Genomic DNA, 20,251 nt, shown 5'->3' with positions numbered 1-20,251 from the left:
GATTTAGGTATTACGTAATTGGCTTTGCTTAACCTCAATTACTTATCTTTGTCCTTGAACTTGTGAAGTCAGCCGACGTAGCAGTTTTTGTTGGTCTGTGACGTGGTACAATGAACTAACCAAACGTATCAACATAGTTTGACCTTTATCACATGATGCAAAAAATAAAAACCAGTCCTACAGCAATTCATTTATTTATACATTCATAATAAAATAACGATGTAACTACAATGTTAAACTAAAACAACTACAAGTTTCTAAAATATGTATACAATGATTCTATACAAAATAGTTGGATGAAGATTATTTTGTACAATAAATTGATTGATCACAGATTTCTAGTAGGAATTATCCTTTTAAAATACATTTAATCATTTTACAATTTCCTACATGTAGATAGGTACATAGAAATAACAATAGTGCTAAAAGGATTTACATACATTTACATATTAAATCACATTGAAATACATACTGTAATTCAAATATTAGCAAATATGTTTTATACAACATAACATGATGATTTCATTGGTCAAAATAATGCATATTTATCTTAAATAATACCATAATGTGTCAGAATAAACATTTGACCTGTACAGAGTCTTAAGTTTGATCCAGGCCAGATTTGGCCAGGCAGATCTCTTATAACATTGCAACATGATAAAATAAAAATAAGTGCAAATTACTTGTCAAACAAAATGATTTAAAAACAAATATACAAATATGGTAAAGTAAAATTATCGCGTCTCCTACACAGTAGTTTATACCATATCATTCAGATGATTCCGACATTAACTGCTTGTAATGCTCCACATAGATATCACATTGTTCACCTGAAAACAAAAAAAAATTGTACACTTACAAATTTTTACATCACAATATTTCAGAAAGAAAGCAGTGATAGCCTAGTGGTTAAGAAACTCGGCCTCTCGATCGAGCGCTCCGAGGTTCAAATCCCAGGCACACACCTGATTTTTAGAAATGATTATGAGCGTATTAGAAATTAATTATCACTTTCTAAAACGGTGAAGGAAAACATCGTGAGGAAACCTGCATAGATTTATAAAAAAAAAAATCAAAGGTATGTCAAGTCCACCAATATGCACTTGGCCAGTACGGTACGGCTATGGCCTAATCCTTCTCATTCTGAGAGGAGACCCGTGCCCAGCAGTGGGACAATAATGCGTTGATGATGATGATGATACTTCAGTTCAGATGCCTGGCTTAAAAATAGGTATGGCGGATTGTATGTATGAAAATATCTTAAATACATAGTAAAGTACTTAAGCTGTAAAAATGTTTTTATCGTATGTTTTATGTTTCGTTGATAAGTATATAGTATATGCATGATATCTGTCATAAAATTCCACAATTAATTTTTTGATAAGATTATATATTAAAGAATGAATAAAATTATTGATGACAAGCTTTCTATTAAGTACATGGTTCTGAAATTTTCAGGAGTTTATGCTACTGTAATATGCTTTACTCGAGCAAAGATAACAGAGAACCGAACCGCGTACAAATAGTTACCATATTAACTGCTTATTGTGATGTGAATATGCAAAATTACAACCATAGCATAGCAATCCTAGCTAGGAGGGTGAGATTTCAGGTTTCAACTCCCCCGATAACATTCAGTACCTCTGGAGCCCGTGAACAAAATAAAATCCCCTAATTCCAAGATTTATTAACTCTGGTTACAGTGGGACTCTTGTCGTAGTTGAAGTCGATTACATAATTTATAGATGTCTATGGGCAGTGCGGCAGTGACCACATATCACCATTCAGCAAGCGTACCGTACGCTTGTTTGCAGCTTCGATTAGATAACCCTATATAATTATATGTGTAATAATCCGATAAAAACGCGTAATCGATTATTCCCTAAATTATGTCATACACAATTTTAAAACGACCAGAGAATCTCAACCTTAAATATTCAACCGTAAGGTTACGTGAAGAGTATTTATAAAAAATACTAATACTATAATTCGAGAAACACGATAATTCCATTATCAAAAGTTACATTCAATTAGCATACCCAGTTACCTTGTTATTTACTAATATTATTGTAACTATCTATATAGGTAATTAGCACTGATGAGACATTTGGAATAATATTGTGCAAGCCATATCTAGAATACATTAAATTATATAAAGTGGAGTTTGTCCGTAAATTTAGAATTAATTTATAAGTTACATATTTTTATGAGTTCAGTTAGAAATCTTATTTATCTGGGGTAGATTACGGATTTACCTTTATGTAGACAGTATGCCCGTTTATGACTTCAATATTATAAAAAAGAACCTGAGAATATGGCCGAGCTCTCAGTATTACCTCTACTACCTTCTGGCGGACTATCGTGTTTTTCCGTAGTCGAGCATGCCGTCCACCTGATGGAAAGTAGCTACTGCCGTCCATGTACAGTCACGAGCATAAATATATGACTATGGGCAGATTAGCAAAAATATCTGACCCAAGAACGAGTTCAGTAATATCTGCCTGCAAGAACGCAGCAAACATATTTGACATTAATAGGCAGCAAAAATATCTGATGATAACGTTGATCAAATAATTGTGACTTCCTTACGAAGCAAAAATATGTGACAATATTAATCTATTCACTTTTGTTATTCCGGCTAAAAATACAACTCGAACGTCAAGCCGCGTTCTTTTTCTTTTTTATGCTAAATCATAGAATCGTATCAGCCAGTGACTTTATAAATAAGAACTTATTATTATAAAAATAACACATCATGAAAAAAATACAAAATAATTAATTAAAATAATACTATAATAAAAAGAAATTGAATAGGTTTCTAATAATACACTATCAATCAATTCCTAAACGTTACTCGGCAGCGTTGGATAAAACGATCGACTAATCTAATCCTTATAGATTCGGATTTGGAAAATTCACCCAAAATATATTTATCCTGTCTTTGTCTTTAACCCTGTTTTTTTCTTACTTAAATAAAAATATATGAAAAAATATTTATAACGTGTTTTTTGCTCATATTCTTTCTCCGGAAAAATACATTGGCCCCTTTGACCGGTAGGTTGATTGATATTTACATCCAAGATATTTGTAAATGATGTCAGATATTATTGCCCCTTAGTTGACGTCACATGTCATAACACATGTCACAATTATATGATCAACCTTATCATCACATATTTTTGCTGCCTATAATTGTCAGATATTTTTGCTGCTTTCGTGCAGGCATATATAATTGAACTCGTTATTGGGTCACATATTTTTGCTGATCTGCCCATAGTCATATATTTATGCTCGTGACTGTACATCTGTAATCTACTCCAGATAAGGTTAGATTTATACCTGACGTAGCCCACAAATGCGTCGCTACCCCTTTTTTTTGATTTCGAGGGCGAAATCTTCGAAAGATACCCGGTGTCGAGGGAGCGACACAGAGTTATGTGGGATTCTTACCGCACTAAAACTCCCCCGGTGGCCGTTCTCGGCACTGCGTAAAGGACTCCGGGATCTCCAGAGGAACGCAACCGGAGTCCTCTTAGCGCGTTGCCCCGTCGGGCTCCGTCCAGGTGAGCATGCCGCTCGCCACACCGTCTGTTGTACACGACGGTATGCGACACACATACCGCCGTCCTCCCCGGGACCGTTGGCCGGGTGGTTCGAGCTCCCACTCTTGCCGCCCGCAACCCCGGAAGTCCCTTTTAGTCGCCTCTTACGACAGGCTGGGCATACCGTAGTCTTATTCTACTCTCGGAACTACAGGGGCAATGCTAACTAAACCTGCGCGCAACAACTTCACAGCGGACTAGTAGTTTGGCGCGGACTCTACCTTTAGTGAAGTGCGGGGAGCCACGCAGTCGCTCGTTGCGCGCCCGCAGCGCGTGGTAGATGGCGAGGAAGGCGCGCGGGTGGTGCTGGGCGGCGGCGAGCAGCTTGCGCGGCGCCAGCGCGGCCCACACGCCCGCCTGCCGCGCCGCGCCCGCCGCGCTCACCGGCTCGCTCCAGCTCAGCAGCACCTCCACTATCTCCTGGGGGATGTCACGTCACAACCGTATTATCCCACCATACTACACAGGGTGAATTTTTCAAATAGGCCTTCAGGGCCAAATCTAGACCTATAAGGATTAGCAAGAAATGATAACAGGAGTTACGAGGCCTATTTGAAAAAATTCACCCTGTAGTCCCTATCTCGTTACAGAATTGCGAAGCTATGACGCTAATGTGTTTTTAGTGTGTTACTCATAAACTGCTGCTTAGAGCATTCATAAATGAGATATTAATTGAAGGTGTCACTAGATGTACAAAATAATTTGAATTAGCTTTGAGAAACCATGAATCAAGATCAATTTAAAGCAGAAATTGTAATTAAATTCAGATGTACGTAGTAAATACCGACCACCTAAAATATATTAGGCTGGAGTTGTTCTATGAAATTTTTATGCCTTGTAATAGTAACCGAGTGTAAACTCCAAAAATCATTACATATTTCCTAAATCCTAAACCCATCCTTTAGGTTGATTATTTTGATAATTAGTATTTTTACCCGACTGCCAAGGAAGGGTTATGTTTTTCGCGCGTATCTTGTATGTTTGTCTTTCTTTATTTGATCCGATCTAACAAACGGCTGGATGAATTTCAACAGTTAAAGTGTCATTATATTTGTCTCAACGACCCCAGTGTCCTTAGATAGGTCTTAGTAAAAAAAAATCAAAATGGCGGATTTTTGGCGCGAAATAGTAACACATTTAAAAAAAAAAGTTAACCGAACCTATCGAGTTAGGTATCAAATGAAAGGAAATTAAACGGAGATTATAAAAACATATTTGTATATATATAAAACAGTAAGGTGACTGACTGACTGTGTACGGTGCAACCGTGCATTTGCTGCAGTCAGCATTTCCCAAGCCGCGCGCACGTCATTCATTAAATAATTATATTTTCAAATCAGTTCGCATCAATTAGCCAACAAGGGCGCCGCGTTCTCATTTATATCAAGTAGTTTTAGCGCATCTCATTCATTACAATTAAGTATCGGTTTTGGACAATATAATAATTACTCCATAATTCGGTATTTTATTTATCGCTAATAGTGTATGCAGCAAGAAACCGTACATTATTAAATGGTCCTTCGAGCTTAAAAGTGATACCGCATGGCGTGGTTGTAACCACGTGTGCCGGACTAGTGACTATCAGTTTAAATCAAGTGACTTTCAAGAACATTGTTAGTGGTTATCAAGAACTCTAGCAGTGATTATCAGGGATTGCAGTGAGGAGAAGAAAGTCTACATGTTTGCAGTAAGCAGGGATTAAACAAGTAAGACCGTTGCATTTTTATTACTCAGCAAACATGGAAGAAATTTACAAAAATCAGGGTGAGTTACACGTGGCTATGTCCAAAATAGTCACAAATATAAATAAGGATTCCGCGGGACGTAAGTCTTTTGATTATTATAAAAGAAGATTGGAAGCCTTAGAAGCCTACTGGGCAGATTATCAATACAATCATGATCGGCTTTCAACGGAGGGAAGCAGGACCCATCCGTATTTTACCGAAAATGAGTTTGAGCAAGCATTTAATGTTTATAAATCAACAAAATCATTTATCCATGATCAACATCAGTTATTATTAAAAAGAACTGCACTGGAACCTACTGGTAAATCTATATCGCAACCACTACCATCTCAACAAGGAGAGACAAGTCGGCAGCGCGAGGCGGGATCAGCAGGGCCTTCCCACGACTACGAGGATGAGCAATCGTCGTCATCTACCAGGCAAGTTTCTAGAGGTTCTAATAGCAAATTAGATGAGATGCTTAAAAGACAATTGAGTAACTTCCGAGCATTCCTTAGGACTGTATCTTCCATAAATTTGAGTGTCATGTCTCAAAAATGGGAGCTAGAAGACGCTTTACGTAGTCTACAATCAAGGTGGTCAGTAATTGATTCCCTGCATTGGGAATTGGACAGCGAGTTAGAAGGAATGGATGTAACTTATGAACAATCTTATACGAAGCATGAGAGTACCTACAACGAAATGAAGAAAGCAATTAATTCTAAAATGTGGTCAGTAACGCACCAGGAGAGTTGGACTCCAAGGATGGACATTCCTCATTTCAGTGGTAGCTATCAGAGCTGGATATCATTTAAAGATCTTTTTACAGAAGCTATCCACAATAATATATCGATTTCAAATGCCCAGAAGATGCAATTTCTGAAAGGTAAATTAAGAGGAGAAGCTGAACGGTTAATACAACATCTGCCTATTAGCACCGAGAATTACTCCATCGCTTGGGAAATATTGAACAATCGGTATAACAATTTAAGATTGATATTCTCAACGCACGTAAATACTTTGTTAAACCTGCCAGTTACCCAACAAACATCAGTAAACCATATCAAGAAAATAAACGACACTACACAAGAATGTTTAAACGCTATTAAACAGCTTGGTGTCGATACAACTAGTTGGGATCCTTTAATCGTTCACATTTTACTACAAAAACTGGATTCGGAGTCTCACAACAATTACTTAGAGTCTTTAAAAAATCCTAGAGAGTTACCAAAATTACAAGATTTTTTGAAATTTTTAGAAAACAAATTTACTACTTTAGAGTCGTCTCGGAAGAAACAAGATACTTTAAAACCATCAAATAACTCGCAAAATAACTTCTCTAACTTAAAACAATTTAAATCAAATTACAATGCAAAACAATCCTTTCCTGCGTATAAAGGTGGTCATTCACCTGCTAACACAGCAAAATTATTGTGTCCATTGTGTAAAGAAATTCATGGACTTTACTTTTGCAATAAGTTTTTAAATATGACACCGCAAGAGAAACGCAAGACATTAGCAAGACTGCGTTTATGCCAAAATTGCCTTTACGATCATAAAGATAAGGTATGTATGTCAGAAAGAAGATGTCGCGAATGTCAAGGTAAACACAATACGCTTGTGCATGAAGCATTTAAAAATTCGGTAAATATAACTACTGCTAGTACAAATAGCATTCAAGAATTAAACCAAAACTCGGTATTGCAACAAGGCAATAACAATATAAGTGAAATATTATTAGCTACAGCTGTAATTAAGATTCAAGCAAGAGATGGATCTTTTCATAGAATGCGAGCACTTATTGATCAAGGCTCTCAAATTTCCCTTATCTCCGAGCATGCTACACAAGTTCTAGGTTTGCCAAGAAAACGCTGTAAGGGATTAATATCAGGTGTTGGAGCCAAGGAAAGTAGCTGCAAAGGTATGACGAATATAACATGTTATTCGTTATATAGCGATTTTTCATTCAATACCGAAGTATTTATTATGAACACACTCGTCAAGAACTTACCTAGTTGCACGTTTAGCAAGCCAACGTGGTCCCATTTGGACGGCATACAACTGTCAGATCCCGACTTTAATATCAGCCGACCTGTGGACATTCTACTAGGAGCCGATGTGTACTCACACATTATATTGGACGGGATTAGCAGATCAAATGAAGCTAACCTACCAATAGCACAACAGACACGTTTGGGGTGGATTTTATGTGGAAATGTAAAGACACTGCAATGTAACGTAGTACTAAATCATGTTGACGATATAAAGAAATTCTGGGAAATAGAAGATATATCGGAATCACCCTCTTTGTCAGAAGAAGATAGTCAGTGCGTTAAATATTACAAGTCAACTACAACAAGGCGGGAAGATGGCTCGTACGAGGTCAGAATTCCGTTTAAAGAAAATTTTGAGGAGCATTTAGGTTCATCCAAACATACGGCTATTGCACAGTTTCATCAATTGGAGAGAAAATTCAGGAATAACCCTTATATCGAACAACAGTACAAATTATTTATTAATGAATATAAAGCATGCGGACATATGAAACCATCGTCCGGAAACCAGAAACCTAATTGTTACATGCCGCACCATTGTGTTTTACGTAATGACTCAACTACAACTGCACTTCGCGTAGTTTTTAATGCATCCACTAAAACAACATCAGGGTGCAGTTTAAATGATTTAATGTTAAAAGGACCTAACCTTCAACAGGATCTCCAATCTTTGTTATTGAAATGGAGACAATTCCGCTACGCTTTCACCGCGGATATCGAAAAAATGTTTAGGTTTATCTGGGTAAATGAACGAGATCAGAAGTTTCAAAAAATAATATGGCGCGACACTTCCGAATCCTTTTTACAAGAATATCAACTCTGCACGGTCACGTACGGCACCAAGGCCGCGCCGTTTTTGGCAATGATGACGTTAAAGCAGCTGGCAGAGGATGAAAGATCACATTATCAAGATAGTCAGGCTATAGAGGTCTTGGAACAATCATTTTATATGGACGACGTTTTACACGGGGCGGAGTCTATTTTATCAGCATCACGGCTACAGCAAGATTTAATCAAGTTATTGAAATCTGGAGGATTTAATTTACGGAAGTGGAAATCTAATTCGCAAGTTTTAATTAAGAATGTGCAAGAGGATGATCAGAGGCAAAACAATTTTGAATTCAGACAACCGGAATCGACCAAAACATTGGGTTTACGTTGGAATTCTAAACAAGATACATTTGAGTTCCAATCACAGATTGAGTCGGTGACGAAGACTCCAACCAAACGATCTATGCTGTCGGACATATCCAAGTTATATGACCCACTTGGTTGGTTGTCCCCAGTATCGACCAGACTAAAATTATTATTTCAAAAGGTATGGGTGTCTAATATGCAGTGGGACGATACAGTACCAGATGACATCTTAAAAGAGTGGATGCAACTCAGAGAGGACATGTCACGTATAGATCAGATTCAGGTAGCACGGTGGTTGCACACGACAGCGGAAGGTGATGAGCTGGAGCTTCATGGCTTTTGTGACTCTTCTACCAAGGCGTATGCGTGCGTCATTTACTCTAGAATCAGCGTGGAGGGAGGCGTCAAGGTCTCGTTGGTGGCAGGAAAAGCCAGGCTCGTTCCAGCAAACAAAACAATAACATTACCGCGGTTGGAACTCTGCGGTGCACTACTTTTGGCTAAACTCATGGCTAAAGTACATGAATGCCTCAGTAAATATAATATCAGAACATATGGTTGGGTGGATTCAAAAGTCGTCCTTGCTTGGCTTCAAGGGAATCCGGGAAGATGGAAGCCCTTCGTTGCAAACAGGGTGAGAGAAATTATCAAAATTATGCCTCCGCAGCAATGGCAATACGTCAAGTCGGCGGAAAACCCCTCAGATTGTGCGAGTCGAGGCATGAGTGTAAGTCAGCTGATAGAACACTCTCAATGGTGGAAGGGGCCTTTATGGCTGTCAGACAGTAACACCAGCCTGGACCGTAGTCAAACTGAAATTTACAAGACGAATGAAGAAGTTAAACAATCGCCACAAGTAAATTCTTTAACCAAGAAAACTAGTATAATTGAAGAGCTTCTTACAAGATTTAGTTCTTATCAGAAACTAACAAGAGTTTTTGGATGGATCTTAAGATTTATAAAACTAACGCAGCGAAAGGAAACATGTCAATCAAGTTACCTTACCTTGAAGGAAATAAATATAGCAAAATATACCCTAATAAAGTATGTACAACAAGCAGAATTTACAAGCGAAATTAATAACTTACAACTAAATAAACCTATATGTACAAAAAGCAAATTATTGCAATTAAACCCTTTTCTGGATACAAGCGGACTTCTTAGAGTTGGAGGGAGATTAAATAAGGCGGAAATCAATTCAAACATGAAGAACCCTATCATTTTACCGCATTGTGGTCCCCTTACTAACTTAGTAATAGATCACGCACATACCCTTTCCTTACATGGTGGGGCTAGAGTGACATTATCAATTATTCGTCAAAAATACTGGATCTTGGGTGGCAACCGAGCTGTCAAGAGCCGGTTATACACTTGCGTGACATGTCGCAAAAATAACCCAATCAGAATAACGCAATTAATGGGAGATCTACCTACACAGCGATGCAACGCAGCCAAACCTTTCTACCATACCGGTGTAGATTTTACTGGGCACGTATTTATAAAGGCCAACAAGGGTCGTGGTATCAAGACCACTAAGGGCTACATAGCAGTTTTCATATGCATGGCCACAAGAATAGTTCACTTGGAGCTGGTCTCCGACCTTTCCTCGTCTGCATTTTTGGCAGCATTGCGCAGAATGGCGGCTAGAAAAGGATCTCCGCGGCATATGTATTGCGATAATGGAACAAACTTTGTGGGCGCTAGTAATATTTTGGCACAGGAGTTTCAAAACATATTACAAACATTTGACCAAGATTTCATTACTGAATTAATTAATATGGAAATAGAGTGGCATTTTAATGCCCCGTCATGGCCTTCGGCAGGTGGTCTATGGGAGGCGGCAGTTAAAAGTGTGAAGTATCATCTTCGAAGAGTCGTTGGTGAGCAGCGATTAACTTTTGAGGAATTTTCTACGGTGTTGGCGCAAATAGAAGCTGTTTTGAATTCCAGGCCGTTATGCGCGCTAACAGAAGATCCTGATGACATGGAATTTCTGACACCATCGAGCTTTATAAATTTAAACCAAGACATGAATATTGTAGAAACCGAAGCTGACATGCGTACGAGATGGTATCTTACTCAGAAAATTGTTCAAGATGTATGGAAGCGTTGGCGTTCAGAGTATCTCAGTCATCTGTCTGCACGAAGCAAGTGGAAACATCAGCAACCCAACATACAAATTAATGATGTAGTGATGATCAATGATGCGAATTTACCCCCTGGCAAGTGGGCGGTAGGACGCGTCGTCGAGCTACATCCGGGAGCTGACGGCCATGTCAGGGTGGTCACGTTAAAAACTAAAAGTGGCTTCATAAAACGCCCGATTATAAAATTATCAATACTCCCGGTAAATAAAACTAAAGTCGAACAAGCGACGCAACCGGCTGATGTCTCAAATGACAAACCTATTAAAAGACAATCTAAAATATCAGGTTACAATTTTATATCCCTAACTACGTTATTGCTCTTTTTCATGAGTATTTTGGGCACATGTCATTGTTCATATCATGTGGATTATATTAAATACAATCAAGGACTGTACTTTGACAAAATTACCGATATGAGATTAATAAGGGACGAATGGAAAATAGTCACCTATTATAACATGAATCCATATTGGCAAGGTACAGAAGCATGCAACAAATATATAAAATATTTAGGTACGACATGCAATCTTCTTAAAAATATATCGCATTGTGACGTAATATCAACGCAATTACAGCAAGAGTTCTCGGAATTAAATTACTATAACCAGCTGTTGCTAAGTCAGCATTCTAGCACGCGTGCGGACATACGTAAGCGCCGCGGTCTTCTTAACGGTGTCGGATATCTGGCGAACAGTCTGTTCGGAGTACTCGACGAAAGATTCGCAGAACAGTATAAACACGATATACAATTAATTAAAGACAATGAAGATCATTTGATGGCACTTATAAGAAATCAAACTTCCGTATTAGAAGTGGAATACAACGTTTTAAAAAGAAATGAGCAATCCATTAATAAACAACATAAAATGTTAAATTACCTATCAAATCAGTTTCAACATATCCAGAATGCTTTAAAGACTGACCACGAGAGAAACATCATTATGAGTGATTTTACTTTGGGAGCTATAGCGGCGAACAACATGTTAAGACAGCTAGCAAGTGTGCAGTCTACTTTGTTGGATACCGTAACAGATATATACCACGGTAAATTTAATTTTCATTTAATTTCTCCGGAGCAGCTTAAAAGCACACTCACCAGCATATCAAGTCATCTAACAAAGGATTTAACATTGCCTATTAATAACTTACATAACGATTTTAGAAACGTATACAATTTATTGAAAATAAAAGCAAGAATGTCAGAAGATTATTTATTATTTGAATTACGGCTTCCTTTGGTAACACGAGAACCGTTTGAAATCACGAAAATTTTATCAATACCACGTATTATTGGTAATTTTAGCATGGCTCGACTTATACCGATAGCAGAATACGTTGCTATTAATTTAAGAAACGAGAAATACTTAACATTATCTGAACAAGGTATCAACTCATGTCTACACGACGGAATAAATGGTCGCCTATGTTATTCAAAGGGCCCTATTTATCATCTTAAAAATTATGAAAATTTATGTAAAATGGACCCAATTACAAGGAAATGCAAGATCAATTATGCTACCTGTACTAATGAATGGATAGAAATTAGCAAGATAAATACCTATCTATTCTTCTGCTGCGGGAGTTGCTACATCCGTGTGTTATGTGAAGATCATGTAACGGCTACTCGGTTAACAAATGCAGGAATAATAACAGTTGATCAAGGATGTTTAATTAAAACTGAAAATTTTACAATCTATGCGCATAATGAAGGTTCCAGTAGCATTCACGTTGAAAATATTTTTTACAAGCAGGACATAGAACCTATCAATTATATGATTAATATAAGCATTCCTACCCCTCTGCAGCTCAATAACTCATTCTCTTCTAATGAAAAACAATTAGAAGAAATCAAAAGACAAATTCACGGTCTCAAATCAAATGAAAACTTATCCCAGCGGGTGTCCTATCATGACGTACACCACTACACTTTAATTTATGTAATCTTGGGAGCTACGTTGGTCATTGGCGTAATCGTCCTGGCACGTAGAATCCGTAGCAGGCGCTGGACACTTCGGCAGTCGGCGGTGGCGAGGGCCGAACAGGCGGGTTCTCAACCAACTGTCATCGAGCTGCCTTTAGCGGCAGAATCCTCGAGCGTAAATAAATGTGATCGTGAATGTGATAATCAAGTGCGGTGTGAAAGTGTGTATAGTGAAATACCTAAAGTGCATAAAGTGAATAAGTGTACAACCCCTATGCCAAGAAAAACAAAATTCACTTAGAGACTTTAGATTTCTAGCATAAGGACAAAATGGAATCATCTTGTTACACTATCATACATATTCATACCTACATTTCATTTCATCTTTCGCCCTTGGGAGCATGTACGGTGCAACCGTGCATTTGCTGCAGTCAGCATTTCCCAAGCCGCGCGCACGTCATTCATTAAATAATTATATTTTCAAATCAGTTCGCATCAATTAGCCAACAAGGGCGCCGCGTTCTCATTTATATCAAGTAGTTTTAGCGCATCTCATTCATTACAATTAAGTATCGGTTTTGGACAATATAATAATTACTCCATAATTCGGTATTTTATTTATCGCTAATAGTGTATGCAGCAAGAAACCGTACAGACTGACTAACTAAATGACTTTTTCATTTTTCAGAAATCAACGTACAGCCTAAACCAAGGACCTTACAGTTCTGAAATTTTGCACACAGGTTCTCTATATAGCTTGAATAAGTACTAAGAAAGGCCTTTTGGAAATTCTACCCTTAAGAGGGTAAAATAGGGGAAAACAGTTTTTTTGAAATCCTTTAATTTTGAAGCAACTACTATAAAATTTTGTATTTGGCTTTCTGGATAGGAACAAGGACGCACTTATTTATCCCCTTCCGAAAAATCAACCCCGTAGAGGGTAAAATAAGGGTTAAAAGTTCATTTGAACAATCGTCAATTTTGAAGCAAACACTATGACATTCAGGCTTCACCGATTTTCACCAAATTTTATGTACATATTTAGTACTCGTAGGTCTGAGAATCGGCCACTATCTTTTTTTTTTACACCTAAGTGATAAGGGTTGTTCATCCTTAACATTTTTTTTATTTATATGGCAACACAACGTTTGCCGGGTCAGCTAGTACATATATACTCGTATATACACATCGAGATGACTGTCTGACTAAATAAGAGAGTTGCTGTGCCAGAGATCAACGCAAAGGGAAACCGCTGTACTTAAGCGTGCTGGAATTTTACACATAGGCTCTTTATATAGCGTAAATGAACACTACGAGGACAAAATAAAATAGGATAATATTGTTTGAACATCTTTTGTTTTTGAAGCAGACACCTACTATGAAACATTGTATTTGGCTTTCTGGATAAAAATAATGAAATGCCTATTTCACTGCTTTTGGAAATTCTACTTCAGCCTTTTTGGTGCAGTCGGGTTTTTGATTTTTTTAATTAATTACTTGTTATTTAAATATTTTAAAATAAATAAGTGTACTTAGATACATCAACGCCTATTAATATTGCCTATTCAATTTTACCAACCAAATATTGAAATGTCACCATATAGTATAAAGAAATTTGTAGGTAAAACATTATATAGCACAAAAAGGGGGACCGATGTACGTAAAGTATGTGTAACCTCGTGTCCGCGCAGCCGGCACATCATGTCGAGCGCGAGCTGCGCGGCGGCGGGGTCGAGGTGTCCGAGGCTGAGCAGCTGGCAGGCGAGCGGGCGCGCGTCCTGCAGGCAGCGGCGCCGCAGCAGCGCGCGCAGCCGCCCCGCCGCGCCGCGCGTCAGCAGCGCGCGCACGCACAGCTCCGCCGCCGCGTGCTGCACCACCATCGTGTGCCGCGACAGCGACGACAGGTACGCCGTCACCACCTGCCACACACGACGGTCAGCACTGACACTGGATCGTTGTTGCGACCTACCGCTACTTCATACAATATGTATATAATTGTATATGTCTTCCGTATCCCTATTATGTCACTCAGGATAAATATAAGATTGCAGGAAGTAGCCACACCGTTAAAGAAATATTGACGGTCCTTGTGTTGTTTCACTGCAATATATTCACATATTTGTCCTCTTGTATAGGGTATGCCGAAACATTCATTTGTCAATACGATCTATCCACGGTCCCCGCACGGACGCATACGATCATTGCGTTCCACGCCTGCCCGCCGTGCGGCGCCAGCTGCCCGCACACACACACGCACCTGCACGAGGTGCGCGTCGTCCGCGTGCGGCTGCAGCACGTGCGCGCACACGTCGGGCTGCGCCAGCAGCACGGGGAAGGCGAGCGGGCCGCGCGCCGCGTCCCCGCACTGGCCGCCGTGCGGCGCCAGCTGCCCGCACACACACACGCACCTGCACGAGGTGCGCGTCGTCCGCGTGCGGCTGCAGCACGTGCGCGCACACGTCGGGCTGCGCCAGCAGCACGGGGAAGGCGAGCGGGCCGCGCGCCGCGTCCCCGCACTGGCCGCCGTGCGGCGCCAGCTGCCCGCACACACACACGCACCTGCACGAGGTGCGCGTCGTCCGCGTGCGGCTGCAGCACGTGCGCGCACACGTCGGGCTGCGCCAGCAGCACGGGGAAGGCGAGCGGGCCGCGCGCCGCGTCCCCGCACTGGCCGCCGTGCGGCGCCAGCTGCCCGCACACACACACGCACCTGCACGAGGTGCGCGTCGTCCGCGTGCGGCTGCAGCACGTGCGCGCACACGTCGGGCTGCGCCAGCAGCACGGGGAAGGCGAGCGGGCCGCGCGCCGCGTCCCCGCACTGGCCGCCGTGCGGCGCCAGCTGCCCGCACACACACACGCACCTGCACGAGGTGCGCGTCGTCCGCGTGCGGCTGCAGCACGTGCGCGCACACGTCGGGCTGCGCCAGCAGCACGGGGAAGGCGAGCGGGCCGCGCGCCGCGTCCCCGCACTGGCCGCCGTGCGGCGCCAGCTGCCCGCACACACACACGCACCTGCACGAGGTGCGCGTCGTCCGCGTGCGGCTGCAGCACGTGCGCGCACACGTCGGGCTGCGCCAGCAGCACGGGGAAGGCGAGCGGGCCGCGCGCCGCGTCCCCGCACTGGCCGCCGTGCGGCGCCAGCTGCCCGCACACACACACGCACCTGCACGAGGTGCGCGTCGTCCGCGTGCGGCTGCAGCACGTGCGCGCACACGTCGGGCTGCGCCAGCAGCACGGGGAAGGCGAGCGGGCCGCGCGCCGCGTCCACGCACTGGCCCGCCGTGTTGCGCGCCACCTCCAGGTCTGCCCACTTGCTGCAAGAATACATCAACATCTAAAAACCGATGACAATGTAAGGTATTTGCACATGGTGCGACTCGTAGGCGAAATACGGCATGCATCACGAAAATATTGCGACCTTCTACATCTATGTTCTGGTCGCCACATAAAAAGAACTATGATTTAAAGACATGCTCAGCTGCCCAACTGTATATTGTATACTATCCACAATTGGTGAGTCCAGTGAGTGAAAAACTTAACCTAACAATCCCTTACCGATATACAGCGTTGATTTCATCGAAACACTTGGTAAGTTCCACAAGGTATGTCGCAGCATTGGACACCAGCTGGTTCAGTATCCTGTATATTGTGTCCTTGCCATCCTTCCTCCTTAGTAACACTGCCACGATCTTCGATATTTCGTCTTTTGGTACCTGTTAGTGATATATTTTCATATTTTATTAAAATTTACATAACCTAATCAATCTTAAAATATGCTTTATATTTATAACCACATGAAAAAAATTGCGTGCATTCACGCAATTTGGTGGAGGCGCCCAGCTATGCGTCTATAATTATGAGATGAAAATTGAAAATATAATGATAAACTAATTATTGACAATACTTACAATTAATTAAGATTGTATTTTTAAGCAGTGAACAGCATTAATTAAGAAAATGAACTCACAGAGTGCGCCAGTCCGGAGGGTATGAGCTGCACTCGCCAAAGACAGCCGAGCCGCGCGTCTATGATGTAGTCTGGCTGAAAAACCACCCAATTCCCAGAGTCTATCTAATTAGTGAAGTTTTTTATTAGAAAAAAATATATATGTTTAAGGAATTTACATACAGTAAATTTTATTCAGAATAGTATTCGCTCTGGATATACTATATTATTTAGGACCTCAATCGATTGCTATTCATATTACAGTTTTACATATTTCTCTTCTTTCATCATCTTAGTTTTACTCATATTAAAGTGGACTCACAATATTATACAAATCTTTGACCAGATACGATTCTATGTACTTTATCTTCAGTTGATTATAATTATAGATTTTTGACTTAAAATGAAGTACTTTAAAAATAAGTGTGAATTTCGTAAGAAAACATAAAAGGATACACATGGGACACCGTTGGCCATCTACTGTGGCAGGCTTCATGGATATACCCTGCACTATGGGTATGTGCACCACTGTGTTGTTCTCTGGCTTAGACTCCTCCATTATGTCAAACAGCTGCGACGTTTGACTCGACTGAAATAATTATTGAAAATATGAAACTATAGATATAAATAAAATTTATATAAGTAGAGTCCGCGACAAATTGCTTATCCGCTCCGAATGTAGAAACGTTATATTAGCGGGACGAAGATAGCGTGGGACCTCCCAGCACCCTCCGCCGCCCGCTCTCGCCCACGTGGACATAGCTACGTTAGTGTGCTCTTACGTTATGGAGTATGCTAACTTAACCTGCGTGCAACATCTTCAGAGCGGACTAGAAGTTTGGCACGGACTATATCAACCTATCTCCTATTATGTTAAATGTAGCAAATTTACTGTAGTAAAAAGATTTTTTAAGACTATTTTAAATAAAAGTATTTTGATTATGTTTTACCTGATGGTGTATAACTAGAAGGTGGTCTACCACACTGACAGCAAACCGCCCAACCAGCCCAGTTTTCAGCACATGTTGGATCCCACCTGGCACTGTTATTGGCATTAACCACACCTGAAAATAACAAATAGGCTCTAAAATAATCTTATTACTACTTTTATTATTCACACACACTAACAAGCGAATTTGGACATACATATTTTGCAAACTGTGTCTGGTCTACCACAAACTTTTTTTAAGTAATACTAATAATATCAAATTTGAATTCTTATGGTTATAACATACCATAGAAATAGATTTAATATTGTTATTGTCGAAGAATTTTTAAGCTGCATTGTCATAACATAACATATTTTTAGCAATAAGACATAATTTAGTTAAGCTAGTACCTCTGTGGGCCCAGGGGTGGAGTGTGAAGCAGAGCTGCCGTGTCGGAATATGGCGCACCAGGACGCGTCGCACAGTCGCAGGATAAACACGTCGCGCTCTACCACTGGCTTAGCTGAATCCACTGTTAATTTAAAGTTGTATTGTCTATTTAATATACTGTACAACGATATAAACCATTCCTTATTAAGATTATGTGAAGGTGGTAGAACCCTTTGTGGTTCGACTCCGGCGGTACCACCGTCACACCTATTTCTACCTAATAACAGCAGTGTTAGGCACTGCTGTGTTCCGGTTTGAAGGGTGTGGTAAGGGAGACAAACTTTTTCGAGGCATTCCAGCTTAGTCCTCAGGGATAGCGGCGCATCTGTGGCTGACCTCAGGTAGGAATATCTAATCCTATCTGCGGTTGATTACAGATGTCCATGGGGGGCAGTAGCCACTTACCATTAGGTGGACTGTATGCTCGTCTGCTATTCCTATATTATAAAAAAAAAAAAGATTATGTGAGCACAGGCATGATATGAGTATCTTAGTTGCGTGAACTCCCGTATTTTTAATAAAGGGAAACTTCCAATATAAGAAATTGCCACTAAGCCATCCAAAAGTTGCCATTAATCAATCCCCTTTCATCATTGGATAGCAGATTTTAAACTTCATCAGATGTCTTATGAAAAACATCCCACATAGGTTTTCTGCCCTACACTAATTTGTATTATAGCATATGGTAAAGTATTCTTCAGGCTTTCTTTAAAGAGCTGTAGCTAACAACAAGAAAATTAAGAGTCCTTACATTCAAGTTTCTGTAGTTTAGTGACAGTGGAGCTGTTGAGTGAGAAGGGCTGCAACAGTGCCCCATTGTTGCCAGCAAGCAGGACTATGTTGCTCTGTGCACACCACAAAAACCATGCACCACTGGAAAATAACATATATTTATGTTAGTTTAGTGCCGAGTGATTTTAATAAACATAATCTACTAGGACTTCGATGTTGTAAGTGCCATAAGACTGTATTTGCACATAAATTTAAAATACAAATTAAGATATACACTATCTGCCTACCAGTGAGGAATCTAGAACCATCAACTTGTATGGAACAAGACCTATGTAAATGTATATAGACCAGTATAGAACAAGCAATTGAAATTTTATTCTTTTATACTAGTGGGGAGGTTTCAATTACAGCCTGAATTTTTTATGTAGTGCTAATATGTTCTGGAAAGGTATCAAATACCTTTAGATAAATGACATTGTTTTGACCAAAATTTTATAAAAAACAACTATCAAACCTAAAACTGGTGCTCTTCAAAGTCTTCAACTGTTTCTTCTCAGGAATGATTTGTAACAACTCTATTCCATGATCTGTTATGTACGCTATTTCATTGGCTTTCGGCCACACAAAGCCCAGTATTTTGGAATTCTTCCATTTACAAGTGTGTGTATACTCCACATTGGTGGGTAACAAGTCTTTGAAGTTTACAAACTCGACACTGGCAGCCTGTCCATCTGTGTTACGCTGTATAGCCAGCACCTTGTGGTCTGGAGAAAACTTTATGGATATTATCGGACCCTTATCTTCCATTCTGAATGATGTGCTCTTTGACTGATCCATCCCACTCACAGTCACGCCTGTTACTCCACCAGATCTAACTGTAAAAACCTGCAATTTTTTTATATTCTTAGTATGTTTGTTATATGAGTAGGATAAATAACATATTTTTTAGAAACGTGGACGACATTAATTTGAAAGACATTTACAGAGTTTTTGTGTGAACGTATCATAGCTGCAACTTTTTTTTTATTGTTGAAACTTTTCACTACAATATTGGAGCTTAGTAATTTGGAAGTGCTAAGTAAAGACAATGTTGAGATTTCGGTGTAGTTGAAAATACTATAATGCTTTATTTTCGGTATAATTAAGCAAGTTTTTTAACTTTCTAAATAGTTACCTGCCCATTTGTATCGTCAAAAAACACATTTGTAGCGGGACTGTCCGCGTCAAATCTCTTGTGCTGCTCCGAGAGCGATAAATAGTATTCATCACTGTCCTTTAAACAGAATTTCGTCATTTTAAAGCTCTATTGTTGTTTTTGTTTAAATTAAAAATATAGTTTAGTTACGAAAGTACTCGATCGTTCCTTTGTTTTGACATTTTCCGTCTGAGTGACATATGCTATCATTGTGATGTTAAAATTACAGATAATTTATAACAATTATGGATAGATCTTATAATACTGCATATATCATACTCATAATGATTAGAAAATTTAATTATATCGCATGTTAATTGGTGCTGATTTTAAAATGACATTTTTATATAGTAAGTGCTAATTCTTTAAAACGTATAATATAACACCAAACACAGCGTGTACGAAATTAGGAAC

At 40.0% G+C, this 20,251-nt stretch overlaps 1 protein-coding gene across 1 annotated transcript; it reads right to left on the bottom strand.

Annotated features, from left to right (window-relative positions):
- Positions 1–175: 175 nt before the first annotated feature.
- Bulli (regulator of MON1-CCZ1 complex protein bulli) lies at positions 176–20,030 on the bottom strand. Its single transcript, XM_073091068.1, has 12 exons — positions 19,817–20,030; positions 19,157–19,527; positions 18,662–18,783; positions 17,871–17,992; positions 17,482–17,595; positions 16,988–17,120; positions 16,553–16,653; positions 16,141–16,298; positions 14,843–15,899; positions 14,262–14,504; positions 3,824–4,022; positions 176–830 (listed from the first exon to the last, which is right to left on the bottom strand). Exons 1-12 carry the CDS (start codon positions 19,934–19,936, stop codon positions 769–771), a joined length of 2,802 nt encoding a protein of 933 aa, XP_072947169.1. The 5' UTR covers positions 19,937–20,030; the 3' UTR covers positions 176–768.
- Between the last annotated feature and the right edge of the window lie 221 nt (positions 20,031–20,251).

Source organism: Epargyreus clarus, unplaced genomic scaffold, assembly GCF_041222505.1.
Source record: "Epargyreus clarus isolate Ecla_fem2 unplaced genomic scaffold, WU_Ecla_fem_2.2 ptg000034l, whole genome shotgun sequence".
Classification (NCBI taxonomy): domain Eukaryota; kingdom Metazoa; phylum Arthropoda; class Insecta; order Lepidoptera; family Hesperiidae; genus Epargyreus; species Epargyreus clarus.
This window is presented reverse-complemented; position numbering and strand designations above follow the sequence as displayed.

Coding starts and splice junctions, on each gene's coding strand:
- Bulli (XM_073091068.1), bottom strand. CDS start 19,936: ATGACGAAATTCTGTTTAAAGGACAGTGATGAATACTATTTATCGCTC. Junction 17,993..18,661: donor TAAACTACAGAAACTTGAAT/GTAAGGACTCTT, acceptor TTAAATTAACAG/TGGATTCAGCTAAGCCAGTG. Junction 16,654..16,987: donor TGGCCAACGGTGTCCCATGT/GTATCCTTTTAT, acceptor CTAATTAGATAG/ACTCTGGGAATTGGGTGGTT.